Below are 22,855 nucleotides of genomic sequence, written 5' to 3' on the forward strand. Positions count from 1 at the left end.
ACAAAAAAAAATACTATGTTGGCCTCATGAACAAAAAAATACTATGTTGGCCTCATGTTTCCTGTTATATAAGACCAAATGTACTTTATTACAACCATTGACCTATTCTAGAATATAGTTTATTAGCTGTATGAAATATTTAGGCTCGACATTTACTCAACATGTTTAGTATAACTGATGTTTATGCTCGTCAACATGGTAATATCTATGTTATTATAATGTTAGAAAAAATAATATATTCCGTATGCACGAATCTTCTGACTCAAAACTAGCAAATGTGGTTATTCTGCGGTTAAAATCTAACATGTACAATTTCAATTCAAGAAGCAGGGGTATTGTTCGTTAACTTTCCAAATGAGATTTTCAAGCAAAGCTTTCTGAGAAGAAATGGGGAATGGCCCCCGCCATTATGCGCAAAACAGGGTGAATTGCTGCAGTCGAAATTTCTTTTTGTGAGAGGAGAATTTACAACTTGGTAATAGACCTTTTTATGTGCCTCTATCGCCTGTCATTGGATGCCACTGGTCATGTGCAAGAGGCAAACGTCTCCATGGCCCTTTTCCTGATTTCCCAAGCGGTTTTTTCTCTGCATTCTGCTGCTATACCGTCCCCAACCAAAACGCTCAGCCTACACTCGCTCAAAATTTGCCTTATTATTGCCCGAATGAAAGTGTGAACCTACCAGATCCTCGATAACTATATAGTTATTTACTTGACTTGTCAGGGCTAGCGTTTCTTCCTGTGTGCATACCGAACATCGAAAGGAGAGCCTCTGCTGTTCATCATCCGTATAGTTTCACTGTAACATCATGTATTATTTATACAGAGTCACCACAAGAAAACACATGGATTACCCAACTGCATTAGGTAAGCATTTAATGTTACAAACATCATGTTAGAATGGTTGTTGATTGAATTTCTCTATGCTACTTCCTGTCTCGTTGCACCAGGGTATATTAGCAGTATAGGCTAATCAGAACCTCAGTCGAGATGACATGTAGAGACTAAAGCCAAAAGACACATGTTTAAGATAAGTTTATATAACTAAAACTGCTGTTATGCATGTATTATGAGTCAACACCAATGAACGTTTACATTTAACATTGCATGTGAATCTGAACGCATAAAACTGTGATCGGTATTATACCAATAGGCTACGTGTGATTGAATTGTAATTTGCTGTGACAATGGGTTGACGTGTTCATGTTAGTTTAGCCAAACTGATTAATGTATAAGGACGCATATTTAGCTTCAGTAGCCTAAAACGAATGTTTACTAACTTTGAAGTGCTTGCAGGGATGGGTTCTTTCGATGTTTGTGCGTATGAACAGTATCTGTCGGTCTGTCTGTATGTCTGTCCGTCTATATGTTTTCGTTATATATGTGTATCTTTCTGTATGTTTGATATATATATATAGAATTGATTGTATAATGTCTCTGAAGTGACACGCAGCCTAATTGAGTTTTGAGGAGCTGGCTGCCAGATGATTTTAGACAGTTCGATTTTCTAAGTGAATTATATTCATTAGTCCTCTTTTGGTGCATGAAGTCGAAGTCATTACTGTTGTGCGAGGTAATGGATATCTGCATGATGGAATTTGTATGAAGTCACCTGATATGGTCTTAATATTAGTTCCACGTTCTATCAAGGACGTTGTGTAGGCCTACTTGTGAATATATCGTTACACTCAAGCTATTGCTCCATAGGCCATATAATAACAACAATAGACCTACACATTGTTATATAGTTGAACTAAACAAGGTAACCATTTGCATTGTATTTTCAGATATGGATGTTTAGAACATTTGAATTTGTCCTGTTGTAACACACACACGTGTGGAAAAAAATGCAACATATAATGTTAATCTTTCAGAAATGCAGTTGTTGAGCTTTCCCACCAGAGAAGCAGTTTTCATAGATGTTTTCAGCTGCCTGAGATGGGGGGCAACGGAACAAAGACAGTATTTCACTGTTGCCTGACAGGCAGCTGCGAAAGTATTTACAGCTTTACTGCAATGCGGCAAACGAGAGAAAGCCTGGAACGAGGGCAGCCTATAAAAGTGGGGCCTGCGAATGACAAAACGCGGAGCATTTAAATGACTCGATTAGCTTCTAGTCTTAACTCTGGATCGGAAATCACATCACGTCCCAATATATATATGGATATAGCGTTGTCATTTCGTTCTTCGTTCGTTCTTATATCATATCGCCCATAAATGAAATACAATATTACACTGTATATCAACGTATAGATATATAATTTATCTAAAAAATAAACAGAGCGAGAGAACAGTTCCCTTGATTATTAGGTTTGGTGTGTGTTTTGTATTGCAGTGTTAAAACATTTTGCGGTTGCAGTGGTTAGCCATACGAAGGATTTTTTTTGGATTCCCAGTCTAGTTTAGCCTATACATTATGCAATTATTGAACATCGTGGGAGCATATTAATCCTATCATCTGCGGTATAAGGGATGAACGAATAATAAACCTAGATCATCTATGGATTTTTCTCGGATTGAACTGCATACAAAGCCTACCATTTAAACATATAGCAAAATATATGTATGCAAGTTTATGCTAAAATCCAGTTTATGCTAAAATGCAACAAATTGGTTATGTGCCATATTGGGAGAAAAATTGAACACGCTGAAAAAGGGAAATTATTATCATGTTCCAGCAAGAGGCGCTGTTGTCCAACATTCAGTTATCCCTTGGTTCTTTTTCCGCATAGTTTACCTTAAAGGTCACCGAACTGGAATATGATTGGTCCTTACACAATATGACCGAGCGATACATAGTATGCCTAAGAAATTGAAAGGAAGTGGTTTCTGAATTGAAATATCAGTCTATATGTAGGTGAAGTTTTCGTATAACCAAACTCTTTTTTTAAGAGGGTATAATAAGGAGAGTGGTGGAGTCATATGAGACTGGCCTACACCAAAGCGTGTGATGCATTTGATGGTTAGAACGTTTTAATAGTCGTGTGTGCTTCTGAATCACCTCAAGCCAGCAGGGCATCTTTTATGAAACTTTACCGAAAGGAAACGGTGAGCGAAACACCCACAGATGTGTGTAGACTACGTCAGGGATCACAGAGAGTCATCATCCGTTTTTTAAAAGTTAGGCCTTTATGGGCAAGCAGTCAAGCAGAACAAATATATATATATATATATATATAGGTAGATGTTGACCTATACAGTCAGGTCCAAAATGATTGGCACCCTTGACTAAGATGAGCAAAAAAGACTGTATAAAATAAATTATACAAATATGAACCTATATTGTTTGTTCAAAACAATTGGGAAATTATATTATTTTATACTAATACAACTGCCCACAGAAAGAGATTTTGTGGTTATACTTAATTTTATCAAAAAGATAGGGGTCAAAATTATTGGCAATGACTTTTTTCAATACCTTTCAATACCTTACCTTGCCAGGATAATGGCACTGAGTCTTTTTTCTAAAATGTTTGTGATATTGGAGAACACATTCGGAGGGATCTTAGACCATTCCTCCATCCAGAATCTTTCCAGATCCTTGATAACCTTCATCTGCGTTTTTGAACTGCCCTCTTCAATTCAAACCACAGGTTTTCAATGGGGTTCAAGTCTGGAGACTGAGACAGCCATAGCAAAATGTTGATTTTGTGTCAATTAACAATGTATCTATGGATTTTGATGTGTGCTTGGGCTTGGGCTTATTGTCTTGCTGGAAGATACACTTGCAGTCACGTTTCAGCCACCTGGCAGAGGCAACCAGGTTTTTGGCTAAAATGTCCTGGTACTGGGGTAAAGTTGATGATGCGGTTGACCCTAACAAGGGCCCCAGGACCAGTGGAAGCAAAATAGCCCCATAACATAAAAGATCCACCAACATATTTTACAGTAGGTATATGGGATACTTTTTTACATGTACATTCTCATTTCAACACCAAACACGTCATTGGTGTGAGTGGCCAGAGAGTTCTATTTTCATGTCATCCAACAAATGTAAATGGCTGGAGTTTGCTAAACGGCATTGGAACTTGGATTGGAACCGGTGCTATGGTCAGATGACATGAATATGTAGCTCTTTGGCCACACACACACCAGTGGTGGGTTTGGCATCAAAATTAGGAGGCATTTGCAGAAATGAACCCCATACCTACTGTAAAATATGTTGGTGGATCTTTGACGTTATGGGGCTATTTTGCTTCCACTGGCCCTGGGGCCCTTGTTAAGATCAAATGCATCATGAACTTTACCCAGTACCAGGACATTTTAGCCCAAAACCTGGTTGCCTCTGCCAGGAGGCTGAAACGTGGCCGGAAGTGTATCTTCCAGCAAGACAATAACCCCAAGCACACATCAATATCTACAAAGAAATGGTTAATTGATCCCAAAATCAACATTTTGCAATGGCCGCCTCAGTCTCCGGACTTGAATCCCATTGAAAACCTGTGATTTGAATTGAAGAAGTGAAGGTTATCAAGGATCTGGAAAGATTCTGCATGGATGAATGCTCTAAGATCCCTCCCAATGTGTTCTCTAACTCATCAAATACTTTAATAAAAGGCTCAGTTCATTATCCTTGCAAAGTAAGTGAGGTAGGCTATTGAAAGTTATTAAAAACAGGGGTGGCAACATTTTTTACCCCTATTTTTAAAATAAATATATATTATTACTTGCTGGACAAGATATCTTTCTCCAAGTAATTGTATTAGTATAAAATTATTTAATTTCTCCATCTTTTTGAGCATACAATATAGCTCAGTATTTGTATTATTTATTTTATACAGTCATTTTTGCTCATCTTTATCAAGGGTGCCAATAATTTTGAACCTAACTATAGAACAGATTACTTTATTAGACTTTTGACATGTCTTCTATTGACCTAAAAACACATATTCATATTAACGACGCACATTAAATTCCACAACAAGGTGAACTTGAAATAGCAAGTGTGAAACAAATATATATATATAATTTTTTTGTTTTATTGCATAACATGTATTATAATTATACATCCCTTTTATTTTATATACCATCAAGCTAATCGGCGTTATTGAATAAGTGCAACTTTGAGGGTTATTTATGGCACCAGTGCGGTGTCATGAATGGCTGTGGGGGGAGCACGTGATGCCATTAAACTTTGTTTTATGGCCTGGGAGTTGACAAGCCAAAATATAATCCTCATTGTGTATTAGTAAGGCCGTGCAGATGGCTTGGAATAGACCTTGGAATTGGTGGAAGCAAGTATAAACCTCTGGTTTTGTCTGAACATGGATATGTTTGCCTATTCGATGCAATACGTTGGTCTTTGCGGTGAGCTCTGTTTTATCATTTGATAGGCTACTAAAACTACTGCGTGCGCATGCTGATGTCATCAGGTATACATGTCTGTCTCCTGCAGTTTTGTTTGCCTTCGAAATCCAGGACTTTAACCACAGTAGGATGTATATTTTGCATTGGCCAGGATGTACGGGAAACAATTAGGAAGTGTTTGAATATGTCAATACTTGGCTGTTTACGGCTGTTATAACCAATAATTGTTCAAATCAGTCGTTAGATAAACAATGCATTTTGGACAATGGCTAATATTGTAGCCTATAGGCATATTCGTTTTTGCTTCAAATAGACTAATATTGCGTGATGGTTTATTAAAACCTGTAACATTTGAATTTGTCTGCAATACGCACATATTTTAATGACAATGGCTAATAGGCTTGTGGGGATCTGAAGTCTTTGAATTCGGAGGGAAAAATATCAACCTGTTGTCACAGACTTAATGGCGTTTACAGTTATTAGCGTTTCCTTAAATTACGTTTTGGTGACATAGGCCTACAACACTGTATTAATTAAGTTAAATACACATCAGTCCTTCTGAATCTTAATACCCCAACAATATCTTAAAAATAGCCATGCTCTATCGCGCCCCCTAGTAGTGTACAGAATATTATCGAATTAAAATTCCTTGTACTATCGTCAATTGACCCATATCAGGGTGTTTCTATAGGCCTACATTGTGACGTTATGTAGGAAGTGAAGTGATGACATTGGAAGTGATGATTTAGTGTGTTATCCAATACAAACACTTTTACATGAGGCAGCATGAGGCAAGGACAACATGCACGAATCAGAATTGTGTTATAAAGGACTACACTACACTAGGCATAGGCCTAGGTTTTTCTTTTTTTCTTCTCTTTTAGCAATGTAAAGGAGACTTTTTTTAAATTGTTTTTCTGCAGCCTGTCTGCCACTTTGACAATTAGTGTATTTCGAAGTTCAATGCACTGACAACCGCTGTAATAGCCCTACAATTGACAGGCTATATTATATTGAGATGGTATTTTTATTGAAATGATAATTGCATGTCTAAAAGAATTTCAGTAGTCTAAGTAAGATGGCATATTTAAAATAGTAGCTTTATTGTCTCTTTATTTATAATAAATAGCCCACAAATAAGATTCCAGGAGAAATACAAATGTTTTTTGCAACTTAAATCTATAGGCTAAATTATACATGTTGTCGATGGTGTTTTGGCATAGAATCTGGCTTTAGTGACATAGCTACTTGAAATCGGAACAATTACCTATTAACAGTTGTATAGTAACATAACTCTAAATAGATCACAAAACATAGCAAGTTGGTTCATTCTTGGTTCAAACGAAGGATAAAGACAAGTGCTGACTTCATCGTTCTTTTGTTCCTCGGTATCCTATCTCGGCTTTGACCGAGCAGTTGTCTGAACAAGTCTCAGGGCAAGGTGAAACCTAGGTCAAGCTGTCCAACACATATTAAAATGTTGTGACGTGTAATTACAAAGGTGTAAAGAGTGTGATTAATATTTTCCAATAAGATCATTTGAAAATGGGACGAAAACCTTTCGACTATCTCAAGGTTAAATAAAGGCTTCTAATGTGGTCAATTTTAGTTTTTGAAAACGTTGTAGAAGTGTTGTGAAACGTTCGGCCTATAACCTTCGTTCTTAAACTACTAGAATTAGACTACCGAAATTAGACTACTGAAACTGTCCAGTAACAAAACATGAAGTCGGCCTGGCCTATAATTTTGAGAAAATAATTTAAGGACACATCTTCGGGCATCTTACCATAAAAGGCCTGTGTGAATACTCAGTCAAATTTAGAAAGCACTTGGCCAATCAAGTGTTTTAAAACGAACCATTTTATTTAATTTAAATATACATTTAATTCAAAAAGGTTTGTTATTATAGGACAATAGCACAGTGGCATATTCCCTAGACTTTAGACCAACGGAGGTAGTCAACTGAAGGGTCGTTTGGGAACCGTGAACTTTTGTACTTTTTGAGCTGTCGTTAAAGTAAAAATAATGGAACTTTTTGATACGTTTGCAAATCATTTAGTTTGACCTCGTGGCCTTTAGCCTTTTTTTCTTATGGGTCCACTCGATATTCAAGCCTCGGATTGTGGGTAGAGCGTAGGCTGGTTAACTTGTTTTTTAAAAATGGAATCCTTCCAAAGTGAGTATCGGTAGTCTATACCAATTAATAGTGAATGACCTATGTTGTTTGCCTATACCTCTAACCAATAGGCCTAACCGGTTGACATTTATTTTTAATGCATTTCGAACCTGGAACAGAATTGCTAATTTTATTGATGAACTACTTAGGATCTGATTAATCAGGGGCTATGATTTGATGGAAGTTATCGAAACATATTTTGATACACATCCATTGTTTACAATTGTCGACGGTATAAGAGTGTACTGAGTATGAATAGGTTTTTTATTTGTCTTTTTGAGAACGGAATCTAAAGGCTGGACTCTTGAATTGAGAGAAATGATGGGACCCCTGTATTCCGTCGTCTATATATACCCTGTAGAACCGAATTTGTGTGATAAAACAACAGTCACAGATTCGATTCTAGGGGAGTATATGGTCGATGCAAAAACTTCGATTTACTTTACTGCTTTTATAGAATTTCTAATCATAACTATTTATAACATTGTATGATGGAGTGCACATCTTTTGATTGCTGGATTGTACCAGCTATTGTGTCTAATGGTTGTTTAAAATGATATTTATATATATTCTATTGAGTAGAATCTGTTCTAATAGTGAAAGTAAATGTTCGAGTTATATGCTCTTTCAGTGTCACTTGTCATTTCATTTGGTGATTTACGTTGATATAAAGACATCGTACTAGTCATGCTCAGGAGAAGCCTTTTTACACGAGTCACTTTTTGGCCTGTTCACGTATCATTACAGCCAAACAGTCCTTTTCGTTTTGATAGTGAACAAAAAGTAACTTGCCATAACAAAAGTTATAGGAGACTGAAATCTAAACAGATTTTAACATGGCATCAAAGTAATGCATTTTTTTTCTTACGGTTTCATACGTTTTAACATTTCAATCATTGAATTATTGACTGTTTGGCATTGGTTGGTTGCCACGAGGCTCTTTCAATAGTTTTGAAAGGGATAGGGTAGATGAAATGATGAGATTCTTGTAACTTTTGGATGACCCCTTCTTGACAAAGACAGTCCCCATCAATTGTCCCCAGGCTTTATTCCCCTCTTTTTGTGCCAGGGGGACGTTTTGTATCTTTTGTTTGTTTATCTGTCAGACTCACTGGCCTTAGTTTGATTTAGTATTGTAGAACAATAAGCATATTAACCATATTATTACACAAAACCATCTAAATGTCCATCTATACCCAAACTTTGTATTTAATCCATTCAGATTATTTTCCATTGACTGTTAGGGATGACCACAATTGATATTAAACTGTTGACATTAGGTACATAAAATGTTACATTTTATTTTTCAGTATAGCGAGTACATTGCCAATCCTGCATTGGAACTGGTTAAATATTTGTTTTCATTCAAAATAATTTCGGTGTTTTTTTTTAAGTCAGTGGAAATTGCTGCTGTAGGTGTGCAGTGTATACCCGTTAATGAACTAGCTTTACCTCCATTGGCCAATCTGGTCACATGGTTCCCTAACTTTATTCAGTTGACAGCAAGTAGGAGGGCTTTATGGAGGGTGGAAAAAAAGACAACTCGAGAAAAATTTGTATTTTCTACCTTCAGAAATTAATGACCATGAGTTCGTTTATGGTGGACTCTAAGTATGTGGACCCAAAATTTCCTCCTTGTGAGGAATATTCGCAAAATAGCTATATACCTGACCAGGGGACAGACTACTACGGTCCAGCGCAGGACCCAGGTTTCCAGCATCCAGGAATCTATCCACGGTCAAACTACACTGAGCAACCCTTCAGTTGTACCACTGTGCAGGGTTCTACAGTGCAGCCGCGGGGTCATGTGCATGAGCGAGCCAGCCATCCTAGCCCTTTCACTGCACAGACCGAGCCGTGTCCCCCGGTCCAAGTGACTGGCCCCCGGACTTGTGGACAGCAACAAAACACAAAGAACCAACATGGGATACAAGCCAAGCAGCCTACAATAGTTTACCCCTGGATGAAGAAACACCACGTTACTACGGGTAAGATTGACTCTCTCCTCCCCACGTCTCGTTGGGACAAGCTCAGGTCCAGGAATTTAGCCACATGAAAATTATTGCGTGAAATATTTATGAGTTTCTTTGAAGGGGCCGTCAATTACTCCAGTCATAAATGTTTATTGCTAAGGAAATAGGCCGCTGTCTATGTGGCCGTCTCAGAGCTCTTGAAATGTCCACTTGTCTTATGACTATGTTTTATTTTATTGTGTGACGACAATATTTCAGATGAAGAGGGTGAAAATAGAACAAATTGAATGATAGTTTGGTCATAGTTTCGTCCAATTTCATTTCTGGATCAAGTTTTTCATTGTTTTGTTTTTAGCTAGAAGTTTGGAGCGTCCCGTGAAGGGCTGTTATTTTTGTTAACTGGGACCTAATTGGCTCACATTGGTGTTTTGTTTCTCACAGTAAACCCGGACTACACAGGACCTGAACCGAAACGGTCTCGGACAGCTTATACAAGACAGCAGGTTTTGGAACTGGAAAAGGAGTTTCATTTTAACAGGTATCTGACCAGGCGGCGTCGCATAGAGATTGCCCATACACTCGTTCTCTCCGAGCGTCAGATCAAAATCTGGTTTCAAAACAGAAGAATGAAATGGAAAAAAGACCACAAACTACCGAACACAAAGGGAAGATCTGCATCGGCTTCAAGCCAACATTTACAAAGTATTCAGAAGGATAACCAGACTGATATCACAACTTTATGAATATTGTGGGAAATTTTGAATCTTACATGAACTGTAGGCCTATAAAAACAATTTCCCATTTGACTTTGCATGATCTCAAACATGGCATTTTCGTCATAGGCAGTTACATTCAGAAGGACCCCCGATGTGTGTTGGCTCGCTGAATTGAGTCAACTTCCAACATTGTAACTGATAGGTGCTCAGAAGATACGAGTGCGTCACTACATGCTTCACATGCTTCAAAGAGGTAGCAGTAGATCGAACGAGAACTTTCGCTTTCGGACGAAAGCCTGTTAAAGAGGTTTTCATATGGTTGGCCTACTCTTCTTGCTTGCTATGGTTCTCTTTCCACCACACAAGTCAGAGTACTGCCTGAACATTTATATCTTTATTTAAAAGGGGGAAAAAACGTACAATTATGTGAAACTTTTGTACACGTTAATAGGAAATTGTCTTGTGATGAAATCAAGCTTCTAAAAAGAACTGCAAAAAATAAAATGGCCATTGCACACAAAGCATCAGTTGATCCATACATTTGTGACAATATTTGTTACTTTTATATAGCCTAGTTTTTTTTAAAGTAGTGAACTCGTATTTATGGGTGCTAACTGGTTGAATTTTTCTGTTTACGTTTTCTGATCTTTTATACAATAAAGTTTTTAAAATGGCGTTCTATTGAGAAACAATTGAGAAACAAGACATTCCTGTGTGCAGACCTTTCCCAGTGCCCTTATTCAGTTATAAATCTCTCTTGACATCTTTGTAAACAGTGTACATTTAAAGAGGGTCTCACATATGGCATCTGAAACGCTTTCATGAGTTCCCTTGTTCTTTGCATCGAATTTATATTTTGTAAGATACTTCGCTATTTTTATTTTGATCCATATCAAACAGAACACTATTAAAACTCTATATTAAATATGAAGGACGTTGAGGACTAAAAATAGGTGTCATATGTTTCCCCCATTTTTATTATACTAATTTTGTAATATAGTGTTTAAATTTCATTATGATTATTTATTTAATTAAATATCTGTACATTTCCTAAAACCCACAACTGTTCTGAACATGTTTGAGAAACAAACGTTTATTTAATGAGATATGTTCAAAACTCTTGTGGATTATTAGAATGGTCTCTTTTGTTATGCATTGTAAAATCGTTTAATTCATGCGCTTAGCTGGCGTTAAAATCTAACTATGGCATTCATTTATACCAAACCAAGCCACACAGGCATTCATGTCATGTTTCAAGACAGATATTCCTGTATTACTCCAATCATCAAAAGAATCATAACCTCTTGTGTTGCGAAGATGTCTTCCCTCTGAAGAGTCTTCATGATGAGAAGTTGAAAAGCTATTTCAACTGAAGTTCGACAAAAAGCTCCAGAGGCAGGTTCATCCAGAGGACACTGTTTCTATCGCCTTAGACACATTTCAGCCGCGAGGAGTGACCTCTAAACCCTTGACCCGTCCGACCAGTACAGCCTTGTTTCTCTTACAGGCGCTATTCACATTGAGTTTCATTTTGATACTTTTTCTATTCTACCTTAGTATTGGTTTGCTATAGAATATTGGACGCTTATGTAACTCGGTTAAACATGCAGGCTAACTTTTTAAAGACTATATGTATTCTGCCAGATGCATCTCAAACGGTACTGATTGTGTATTCATGTCTCACCATGTTAATATGCAATCCTGTCTGACTTTATTTTTGTACCTGCTTTTTACTCTGTACATTCACAGGTGTCGTGCACAACTTTCATGGAAAAATAAAGATTGTTACTTGATGCATTATGGTGGCACAGAGCACTCACGTTTGTCAATAGATTTCTTTATCAAGTATTCAGAGGTTCATGCTGGGCCATTGAGCAGATAAAATAGATAATCAATATGTGCGCGCGCACGAGCACGCACACACACACACACACACACACACGGTCTTTGGTGGGTGGCTTTCGTGATCGTGAAATGTCAGATACCGCCAAAATATTTCCATAATGCGTCAAATTAGGCATTCTGTAACATTTGGGTTCCATAGCAAAGCATACAAGAACATGGAATAGGGCCTTACTTGCGATACACCCACATAACTCGAACTTTATGCATGTCTCTCTCATTGACATCAACCCATGATTTACTCAAAGGTTACGAGTCGATACCTCAAATTAGGATTTAGCCTATGGGTTGTGTTTGACCACACATCTCGTAGACAACCTTTTACTTAATTGTGCTTGTTTGAAAAAATGATGGCATAGTTGACTAACATAACGTGTTTCATTGGCCGGTAAGTTACATTTTATAGCAAGAATCATGAATGTCCCCTAACCCACATCAATGTTAGATTCAGTGCCATAGGTTTTATGAATGCAGGATCAGTGGGATTATATTTGTGATCAAATAAAATGTTCATGCTTGGATTAAAACTTGTTTCATTTGAGTGCTTATCTGTTTCTCTTTGTGTGTGTGCGCGCGTGCGTGCGTGCGTGCGTGCACGGGTGTGCATGTGTCCTCACATTTGCGCGCACTCCTTTATAAGTTTAGCTGGGGAAGCCTTGTGTCACTTACACTTATTCATCTTCAGTTTGCCACTATATATATTTCAGTGTGCAAGCATGATGATGTCATTGCAAAAGAAAGAAAACTGCACCAACTTCACTCGGACCAAGAAAATCCTTATGTAGCCTAAACATAGGCTAAACAAGAGTTCTACATGCAACCCATGTTGTTGTACGTGTGTTTTCAAGATTATCCCAAAGGATTGCTGAATTTTATATTTTCATGTTTCTTTTCCACAGTGGACCTATGAGGCATGTAAACATGTAAATTGTCTCTCTTGTTCACTGAAATGACCATGGGAATAATCATAAAATGCCTTTTATGTAACACAGAGTTTGAGAAAAGCAATCATATTTCAGTACTTGCCCGACAATGTGCAGTGTGCATTGACCTACATGTCTGAACACAATAAATGAGAGCCATAAGCAGTGCCATTTTCAATGACACTGCACCGAATATGGTATACACCATTGCCGCGCTCACAATGGCTTTCAAACGGCCATATTTGATTTCCTGCTGTTCGCAGAAACTGTCTTCGCCAAGCGAGACAGCCCTTTAAGATATATTAAACTGTGCTGTCTGCATTCAAAGATATAATTCGGAGTCTATACCGCTCCTCTCTCCTTTTCTGACCACGTGATTGTCTAAATAATTAATGCAGCACGTCCCCTAGAAACACGGCGTCGTCATTAATCGCGAGGACTCTATCAGACTTGAAAACTGAAGAGATCCCAAGAAAATAATATCCAAACGCTCCGATACCCAACGCAACTGTAGCCAGCACTTTAGCACAGCATCTCAACCAATGGAAGCTTGGTAGGTAAATATTTTAAATTATTTTTTTGAGTAAGATGGTAAATGACCATATCTGTCAGATATTTGATAAATAGCGCCCTTTGATGAGTGCGCCTTGGACAGGCTGAACTTGTTATGGGTTCTTCAGTGCTGTGTTTTTTATGAAAAACAATAGACCAAGAGGACAATGTCGATATTATAAAGTGGTAATATTTTACAACTAAGATCCGTGTTATGTTTCTTAGCAAGTGAGTAAGTAAATATTTTCAGCCACCTTTACTGTGTGAAATGGTTGTGATTATGAATGTGTGGGCAGAATGAATGCAGCACTGTTGGGCAGTTCTAGTTCGTTCTTGAGGGCTGTATGCTCGGGCCTCTGTGATTTATAATATCACCAAAGAGAGCAACTCAGTTATTGGTTTACACCAAATTGCCTGTTACAAAATGTAAACAGTGTGTTAAGATGAAAAACAGTTCAAAGTGGTACAAGTGCAATATGTCATAATACAAAAGCTTATATTAGACTATTCTTTGGATAACACGCCAGCCAGCTACCTGCATAATGGAAAAAACAAAAAATCGGAAACGTTGTAAGAATATATCTCTTTGGAATGAACTCGGATGACTCCCCTTTGCTAACATTGTTTATATTGTTGATGGGGCATAATTTGAAATGTATTTCTGAGAGTAGTAAAAGTAGTGTTTGAGCAGGTTGACAGTTATCTGCCTCGTTGTAAATCATTCTCAGTAATTCCTGAAAGGGTGCGAGGCTGTTGGGGGCCCGGGCGAACACTGTAAATCTTTCACTTTTATTACTCCATGAACATATGCTGCGACGCTAGTAAGTCCTGCGTCCTTTCCTCAGTACGAGATAGGCCTACCTCTCGGTCAGCTTCCCCGCTGTCTTTTATGGCGTTAAATCTCCATCTTCCAGTTGATTTTTGAGCTCACGAATTGTCATTTGAAGGCGTTTTGTTATTTACATCGAAAACAGTGACTGAAACAGAAAATGTGACTTCCCTTGAATGTGTTCAGGCTCAAAAGCAGGTTATCGTACGGCCGAACACCATGAGAAATAGCACAGAAGAGACGAGGGTTTCCAAATCGGTTTATTTGTATACAATCCCACCGGTCTTTTCTCATGCATTAATATTGGTCAATAGATTTCATAACATTCTAAAATGCACATCTCACATCTCATATTGTAGTGAAGGTAAAAAAAACGTTTTATTTTTTAAACAATGGTGATAACAATGGTGATAGCAGTTTCAAGTACCAAAAATGCATCTAAATACACGTCCAAATGTACAATCCTGTATCAGAAATTATGTTCAGAACCCTACATTTGTACAGAATTCTCAAAACTACATTCTAATCAAGGTTGTATTTTTATTAATTCATTTCTCTTTCAACAGCAGTTTTATGAGAAATCAAATATTACCAAAATACCGTATAAGGGCTATATAATCAGGTAAACATGAAATGCACTTTGTATGTATGTATTATCTCTTAAAGATGACTAAATAGCCACCCGTGTCATTAAATTGGCATAGTATGCCCAGTGACCTGACCGAATAAAACATCTAATTATATTTCTACAATGGAAAGAAGATCATCACCAGAATGAAATCCAAGTTGATCGCAAGTTGAGCATTTTCACTATGGACACAGGTCAGATAAAGAAATGTAAACGCCATCATTTAAAAAAGGATTTGGGAGTCAATGCTTGCTTGCAGAAGCAGCCTCAATCAGAACATCCCGATCACGTGAACAAATATGCTTGTATTTTAAGGCCGTGCCTTTATTTGTCATCATAAAGGTTTCCTGAAACACCAACAATCTTAATGATAGTTTCATTTCGGTGACTGTGTCTGAAAACCTGTATTTTTCAATGGGAGATGATTGCCAGATTTTTTTGGGTGGAATAAGGATGCCTTGGTTTTTTATTGGTAGTTGAGCGTGAGTCTTTCCATTCTATCGGGAATACTGTCTGCATTGGTATATGGAAATGTCTGAAAAACCGCAAGATCAGGTTTAGGACAGTATTGTCTACAGACAAAGGGTGAAGGATATATTCTAGAGACTGCAAGGAAAGGAATTGAGACTAAGAAACACGAGTATATGATAAATTGATTTACAGGTAAGCAATTGTATGGCAAAATACAACCTTTAACCATAGCTTTACACAATGCTAGAGAATAAATATGATTTATTCCATTCAAAGGAGTTGATCTTTATTAATGTCGCTCTTGTCGGTAACTACGCTTATAGCTTAAGTCTTATGGACCTTAGATACGATTTTAAGGCAGGTTCACAATTTTGAGCAACCACTTTGAAAGGTTAGTTTGGACAGACGTATTTTGACAATTGGTTTTCAGCTGATTTTGCAGTTTGGTGAAAACTGACCAAAAGAAAAGGAAAAAGAAGCAGAGGAACTTTTCATTCGGACTCCTAGGTTGTTAGATCGTAAATCACATTAATTTGTTGTCTTATCGTCACAGTGATGTTAGACATGATTTATGTGGTTTCAGCTATATGGCTTTGTTAACCTGCAAATGTTATAATATTTTGAATGGATTCAATTGTTTTAATTTGTGTTAGAGAACTACTTTCAGGATTTCTCCATTTGTAAATAAGAAATATATAAATAGATATAGACTTATTTTTTATTTAAATAACATAGGCTATATGAAACACTTTCAGTTGACGTTCTGCACTCATTTTTACTTAGGCTTACATGATTTCTTCGTGAAGTTATTGGATCATTCTGAATCGCAAACGTTTTTTTATAGGCCTTTGAGAATCAAATATGAATTAAGAACAGGTCTAAACAATAGGCTATTGTTCGAATACTGCTCAGGTTGACTTGTCCTTTTATGTTATTGACTGTAATATATGTTCAAGTCATTATGAAGGATTTTTAATTCACTATAGTCTGACTATACTGCGCTTTGATAACGAAATATGACTGTCTGACAAATACTGAATTTAAACCAATTGTATTCCAAGTAAATATTTCCAAACTATTCTTAGTTTAGAATGTGTGTACAGGCAACACATTTTAATGGAAATATGCCTGGAAGCTATAAAGAGCTGCCAAACTAGCGATAAGAATCAAATGACAATAACAAAAACAACACATCCAATAATTCGGAGGATTTACATTCAAATTCGTCTTAAATGTAGCCAAATTAACAAGCTTATAAAAGCTATAGGCCTTTTGCTTTATACACATGTTTAAGTATGAACAATTAGTTAATTATATCATATCTTGCTTCCCAGCCCAGGGATGCACAAAAGGGATATTATTGGTTATTTTTGACTACTAAAGTAAACGTTCAAAATAAACCATCTTTAAAGTCAACTTTATATCAAAAGCGCACAATGGACACAAAGAAAACGATGAAATACAAGCAGACATTGTATATACCAAACTTACCGTAGCAATGCGTAGGCGAGAAACATTGTTGTCTGAAAAGACAAGTCATGTCTGGCCAGAGTAGTAACAACATGTGGTAACAATACACTTTCAAATCCACTCAAAACATATCGACTTCGACTTCAACATCATTTCGGAGGTTCTGCACATTTCTAAAACACGCTAGGCTATATGTCAATGATAACATTTGCTATTTGCCGAGAGACACTATTCTCAATCATGTTGTATTAGTTTACAGATAGCTAAGTAAAGCATAGTTAAAACTTACATCAAGTAGCCTACAGACTAGTTTCTTATTTCTGATGATTATCTCCTCAAATCTGGCCATGTGTCCCATCGTCAGGCAGTGTTTCAGCTTTTAAAAAACGTGTGAAAAGTACTGTGGTTAGGATTTCATTGTGACTTTCTTGAACGCCTTCCGCTCGTTGTTCATTAATCTATGAGTTATTGCTGAACAAGCCAAAGGTCAGCCAAAAGGCTTATGACTGCTAAATATTTTGGCCAGCTCTTTCTTTGTTTAGAATCTTCAGTGTAAGATTTTCTTCTCCATCCCTGAACTACATTTTCGGTTTTAAAATGCCTTAAAATAAAGAATATTGTGTTGGAATTTGTGGTTGCTGAATTGTCCCATTTCTTCTCGCGTATGCTCTTATGATGATTAGAATAGATACTTGTTCATAGAAGTTCATTATGGTGCTATATCAAATTCTCACTGTAAAAAAAATAAAACCAGGAGGCCTACGATGGCATTTCAACAGAACATCTAAGCAATAGAAATGGTGCAGTTTGTTATATGAAATGATTACCCTACAGTAATCCAATGTCTTTCCAATAAAATGAGGAAATGGTGGTGCTCAAACAGTTTTGTGAAACTCCATGTATTGTTTTCGCTTTCAGGTCGAGGTGGATGTAATGATGAGCACGTGAAGAAAAATACGACACATATCTGCATAAAATACGGTGAGCAGCATTTATTTAATGAACTTCCGTTACATATTCACATCACATATAGAAAACAAGCCTGTGTGTGTCATGCATAGGCCTATATAGGCCCATGCATGCATTTTTTTACTCTCAAAAAACAGTGTTCAAAAGGTAAAGTTAAGTAAAATGTAAAGATAAACAGATGATCTAGATTATAAATTCCACTGTTTAATTCAATTCTCCGGATTAGCATGTTCAGTTTCCCTTGTAGGCCAATATAGCCAAGTCTACCAGAGGCTCGTTTAAAACATGCACTTTATCCTTTAAACATTGAAGAATGTTCATCATCTTGACATGCAAGAATGCAGAGTAAGGCCAGATGCAAGTTGCAACAGAACATCATTTCTTTGTTTAGACAGAGCATAGGGAACATTTCCATACACTAGTTGGTTATGAAATATACATACCCCACTGGGCACAGATGTCATTTCAACGTTTAGTTTGATTTACATTTGGTTGAGTTGTCAACTAACGTAAATTCAATGTGAAATCAACAAAAAAAATTCTCAATATCATAGGATTTAGGTTAAAAGTAGGGTTTTTGGAAAAATACGAAATTCCCTTATGCTTTTTGCAATTCCAATAAGTTTTCCAAGTTGAGTCAACGTCATCACATATAATTTTGCTGTTGAAATGGCGTGGAAACAACGTTGATTCAACTAGTTTTTGCCCAGTGGGACATTCAGAAGTAGCATTTAAAATCAAAACATAATTCACCAGTCATCCCATCACCTCAATACGAATTTCAAACAGGAATATGTCCACTTTTGCGTCAGTGACGATGGTCCTCTTTATAAACAAAACGATTCCATTTCTGCGGTTTCAAACGTGCGTTTGCGAGAGCGTAGTAACGGCAATGCAGAATGATTGTTGAGGCTCGATTTATATAAACGGCCTCTCTATTATTGCTGCAGAACTTGCAGAGTATGGCATTTTTTAGCTTGCCTTCCTCCTACGCTTAGTTTTACACTTCTGAGGGTAGCAAGTCTTGAGGAGTGATTTTCTTTTCATTCCTCTCTAAGGCGTTTACGACCATAACATTTGCAGTCATAAATTTTGCTGCGGTCCACAATGACAGGTGCATTGATATGCACGCGCGGACATTCAGGGAAGACTGATTCAACTACTGTAGGCTATTAGTTTGTCTCCATGCATGCCTTGGTCATTCAGTGTGTTACTTATGTCAAGAATTGAATGTGAAATCGTTTCCAAAAGCAGTGAGATATGTTGGGTGAAAAAAATATCGTTTTTATATGTAGTCTAGGCTCGGGTAGATTGGTAGCTACAGTCTAAATATAGGCTTACTGATTACAGGCTACATGAGGGTGCCAGAATTCAAGAGCAAAGTTTTGACACCGATGCATTCGTTTTATATGCACATAATTAGCATATAGGGATCCCACCCATTCCGACCACCCCAATATTTTTGGTGAGAAACAGGGAGAGGGGATGGCACTTCTTTTAGCATCATAACCCCCCTTAGCACACGTGCATTGTGATAATATTTTCTAAAATAATTTCATGGTTTAATAATTGCTTTTTGAATAAGGTTATGGAAGTAGCATTCAAAATGTATTTTTTTTTAAACTTACAGGAGCGCGAGATGGACTTAATAAGTTTACAACAAATAAACAAAACATATGAACGAGATTTCGTTTATAAATCAGATTTCCAAATCAAACGAGAGAAGTCGTATTACATGTTGACGTGTTAAATAGGAAAGTAAGAGCTGATGGTGGTTTGTGATTAGTTAGGCTACTGAAAGGAATATTGTGTGGGTAACCAAATGCTGATTCAGCTTATTTTCTTAAGTAATTCAAGAAGATCTTTAGATCTTTTGGCAAAAGTTAAACGTTAACTCTTTTGTGCCAAACATGCCAAATGGTTAAAAGGGGAGAGGTTAAGAAGGCCTATTGATGATTTGATAGTTAAAGAAAGCATAGTTTGGAAAGTGAAGTTATAACTATTACAAAACAGCATTTTTTTGTTTTTATTTTCATAATAGATCACGTGATCAAATATGATTGTATTTGTTTGTAATATGGCCTGGACTTATACTGAAACCAACACCAGACATCAGGAATCTTAAGAAAATGACTAAATGTTCGGTTTATTGATGGAAGGTTATTTTTCAATCCAGAGTACAGTGTATGCTCAATCATGGTTTAGTACACGTTCAATTCATATTGCCTGCATTATGAGCCTAACAACTCTTCTCTTCGTAGGTCAAGGAATACAGAGGCGGTGGGAAACTCCAATCACGTGATACAAGAACACCCATGCCATTGGATAGGGCCTTGGTTTGAATCTTCACAATGCAGAAAGCTACATACTACGATAATTCTGGACTTTTTGGAAGCTACTCTTACCCCAAATCCGACTCATATATGTATGGCCCATCTCACCAGCCCTACCCCACTTCTAACCTTGAGAGTGATTATCAGGGTCCAGTTTGTCCAATACAAACCACAACTGTACGGCCACCAACTCATAAAGACAATGACATGAATGGCAACTGCATGCGACCAAGTAGCAGCCAAGGAAACACCCAACAGTCGAGTATTGGTGAACAGCCGCAGGCACCTCCATTGTCGGCATCTTCCCCTAACTCCAGCAACACTTCATCTCAGAAGAAGAAATCTCCCCCAAACAATGCTTCAAATACTGCCACCCCAGTCATTAACAAGCAAATTTTCCCATGGATGAAGGAGACGCGATCGAACGCCAAACAGAAAAACAGCAGCAACAATTGTACAACTGCAGAAGGTACAGTGTGTGTGTGCATGTGCGTGTGCGTGTGCGCGTGCGTGCGTGTGTGTTTCAGCATGATTCGTCTGGGCATGGTGGTGCGTAATGCGTGCGTAAAAGGGCGATTATTCTACTGTGCGCATGGGTCATTTTAGGCAACTGCGTAGGCCTATGTGAAATCATTCATAATACATAGAGACTTATGGTGTTTACTATGTATTTTCAGGTGAGTCCTGCGATGAAAAAAGTCCACCTGGTCCAGCCTCCAAACGGGTCCGAACTGCCTACACCAGTGCACAACTTGTAGAACTTGAGAAGGAGTTCCATTTCAACCGGTACCTGTGTCGTCCCCGAAGAGTGGAGATGGCTAATTTATTGAATCTCACTGAGCGCCAAATAAAGATCTGGTTTCAAAACAGAAGGATGAAATACAAAAAGGATCAGAAGGCTAAGGGGATAATGCACTCTCCCATCGGACACTCCCCGGACAGAAGCCCACCATTAAGTGGCCCAAATCACATTGGATATTCTGTAAATGTAAACAGCCTCAGCTATGATGCGCCCTCGCCCCCGTCATTCGCCAAACCCCAGCAAAACATGTACGGCTTGGCTGCGTACACGGCACCATTAGGTGGTTGCATACCGCAACAAAAAAGGTATCCGGGGTCCGAATACGAACACCACAGCATGCAAGGCAATGGTGGCTTTGCCAACGCTAATTTGCAAGGCAGTCCGGTGTACGTTGGGGGAAATTTCGTTGATTCCATGCCAGCCTCGGGCCCCATGTTCAACCTCGGCCATCTCCCTCATCCCTCATCCGCCAGCGTGGACTACAGCTGTGCCGCTCAGATTCCAGGCAACCACCACCATGGACCCTGTGACCCCCATCCCACATACACAGACCTCACCTCTCACCATGCGTCTCAGGGAAGGATTCAGGAAGCGCCTAAACTAACGCATTTGTAATTTGTGAGGATTCCATCTGTGTGCCCAAATTATGTTACGCTCTTTTATTACCTCACTAGTCTAAAGTAATTTATATGATTACACTACAAGTGAGTCATGTGTATTACCCAGTATTATTATTGATATTACTATTAATGCTATTGTGTAATTATTTTCTAAGAATAGCTGTGGTACATTTTTCTTGACTGTTGAGGATGCGTAGGGGAGACCGTTTGTTTGTCAGTTGTTCGTTTTCTGAAGTGCAATGCGCAGTATGGGGACTGAAAATGTCATAACATTACTTGAAGGTAAGTCCTGTAGATCTGACAGTAGTCACCCATCTTTATAGGGATGGATTTTATAGAAAAAAAAACTCTAAGGTGTCTGTTTGTTAATTTCAAATTTTCTAAATTTGAAGCGTCTTATTTATTTTTCCAAGATTGTATTGCATTTATCTCCTTTCCTATATGTATTATTTAACGATTTTTTGTATCACACATTATTTATCATTTACATATATGCCTATTTATATGGACATCTAGAATTTATGCAACATAGTTCGACAGACTTTGACATCATAGCCCTTCAATAGGTACACAGGTTTTTGGTGAATGCTAGTTTTAAGACATGGTTTCAATGGCTGGTGGTTTTATGTTGTTGTAGTAGAAACCCCCTAAGTGTAAATCTTGGAGTATTGGGGCATTTTTCATGATTTATCTTGTGTCAATGCCTCTATGAAAAACAAAGTTATATGTAGCCTTTTGAAATACCGAATATTATAAAAATGTAACACACCAGCATGTCATTTGTCGTCATTGCCAATTTTCATATCACGTCATTGTTATTTCATCAGTTGGACTGTCCATGCATACATTTATGAAACGCTAATGATATGAAAATGTTCTATTTTATTGTGTTTAACATTTTGTAAATAAAGTGCTTAAATTTACACAATGGATGAAAAGCACCGTTATTGATACACATAACAGACGTAGAAACGTGAAATTGCCACCATTTTGAAGTATAATGACATAGTAAATAGAAGGCTTATAGCCTTAACAAAGAAATGGCATGTCTCGTCGCTCAAATCAGACACACACGGAAAACTATCCGTTTTTCACATATGAGGGGAGAGTGCAATTGAATCGAAAGAGTAACCAGATACCGTGTATGTCTGCTTGATGCTGAAGAAATGCACATTTTCCAAGAC

At 37.6% G+C, this 22,855-nt stretch overlaps 2 protein-coding genes across 4 annotated transcripts; both read left to right on the forward strand.

Moving 5' to 3' along the window:
* Positions 1-600: 600 nt before the first annotated feature.
* Positions 601-22,594, forward strand: hoxd3a (homeobox D3a). Of its 3 annotated transcripts, none has more exons than XM_020455722.2 (4): positions 601-867; positions 17,866-17,928; positions 20,178-20,718; positions 20,927-22,594. In XM_020455722.2, the coding sequence occupies exons 3-4, from the start codon at positions 20,268-20,270 to the stop codon at positions 21,664-21,666; spliced, it is 1,191 nt and encodes a 396-aa protein (XP_020311311.1). In that variant the 5' UTR covers positions 601-867; positions 17,866-17,928; positions 20,178-20,267; the 3' UTR covers positions 21,667-22,594. The 3 variants fall into 3 exon arrangements, with proteins under 3 accessions (XP_020311311.1, XP_031651150.1, XP_031651156.1); XM_031795290.1 differs by lacking the exon at positions 601-867 and adding an exon at positions 13,316-13,550; XM_031795296.1 differs by lacking the exon at positions 601-867 and adding an exon at positions 15,366-15,669.
* On the forward strand, positions 8,124-12,540 carry hoxd4a (homeobox D4a). The gene is made up of 2 exons (XM_020455759.2): positions 8,124-9,471; positions 9,898-12,540. The coding sequence occupies exons 1-2, from the start codon at positions 9,003-9,005 to the stop codon at positions 10,197-10,199; spliced, it is 771 nt and encodes a 256-aa protein (XP_020311348.1). The 5' UTR covers positions 8,124-9,002; the 3' UTR covers positions 10,200-12,540.
* Positions 22,595-22,855: the final 261 nt, after the last annotated feature.

The sequence above is a fragment of the Oncorhynchus kisutch genome, linkage group LG2 (assembly GCF_002021735.2).
Source record: "Oncorhynchus kisutch isolate 150728-3 linkage group LG2, Okis_V2, whole genome shotgun sequence".
NCBI classification, from domain to species: domain Eukaryota; kingdom Metazoa; phylum Chordata; class Actinopteri; order Salmoniformes; family Salmonidae; genus Oncorhynchus; species Oncorhynchus kisutch.

Coding starts and splice junctions, on each gene's coding strand:
- hoxd4a (XM_020455759.2), top strand. CDS start 9,003: ATGGAGGGTGGAAAAAAAGACAACTCGAGAAAAATTTGTATTTTCTAC. Junction 9,472..9,897: donor GAAACACCACGTTACTACGG/GTAAGATTGACT, acceptor TGTTTCTCACAG/TAAACCCGGACTACACAGGA.
- hoxd3a (XM_020455722.2), top strand. CDS start 20,268: ATGCAGAAAGCTACATACTACGATAATTCTGGACTTTTTGGAAGCTAC. Junction 20,719..20,926: donor CAATTGTACAACTGCAGAAG/GTACAGTGTGTG, acceptor ATGTATTTTCAG/GTGAGTCCTGCGATGAAAAA.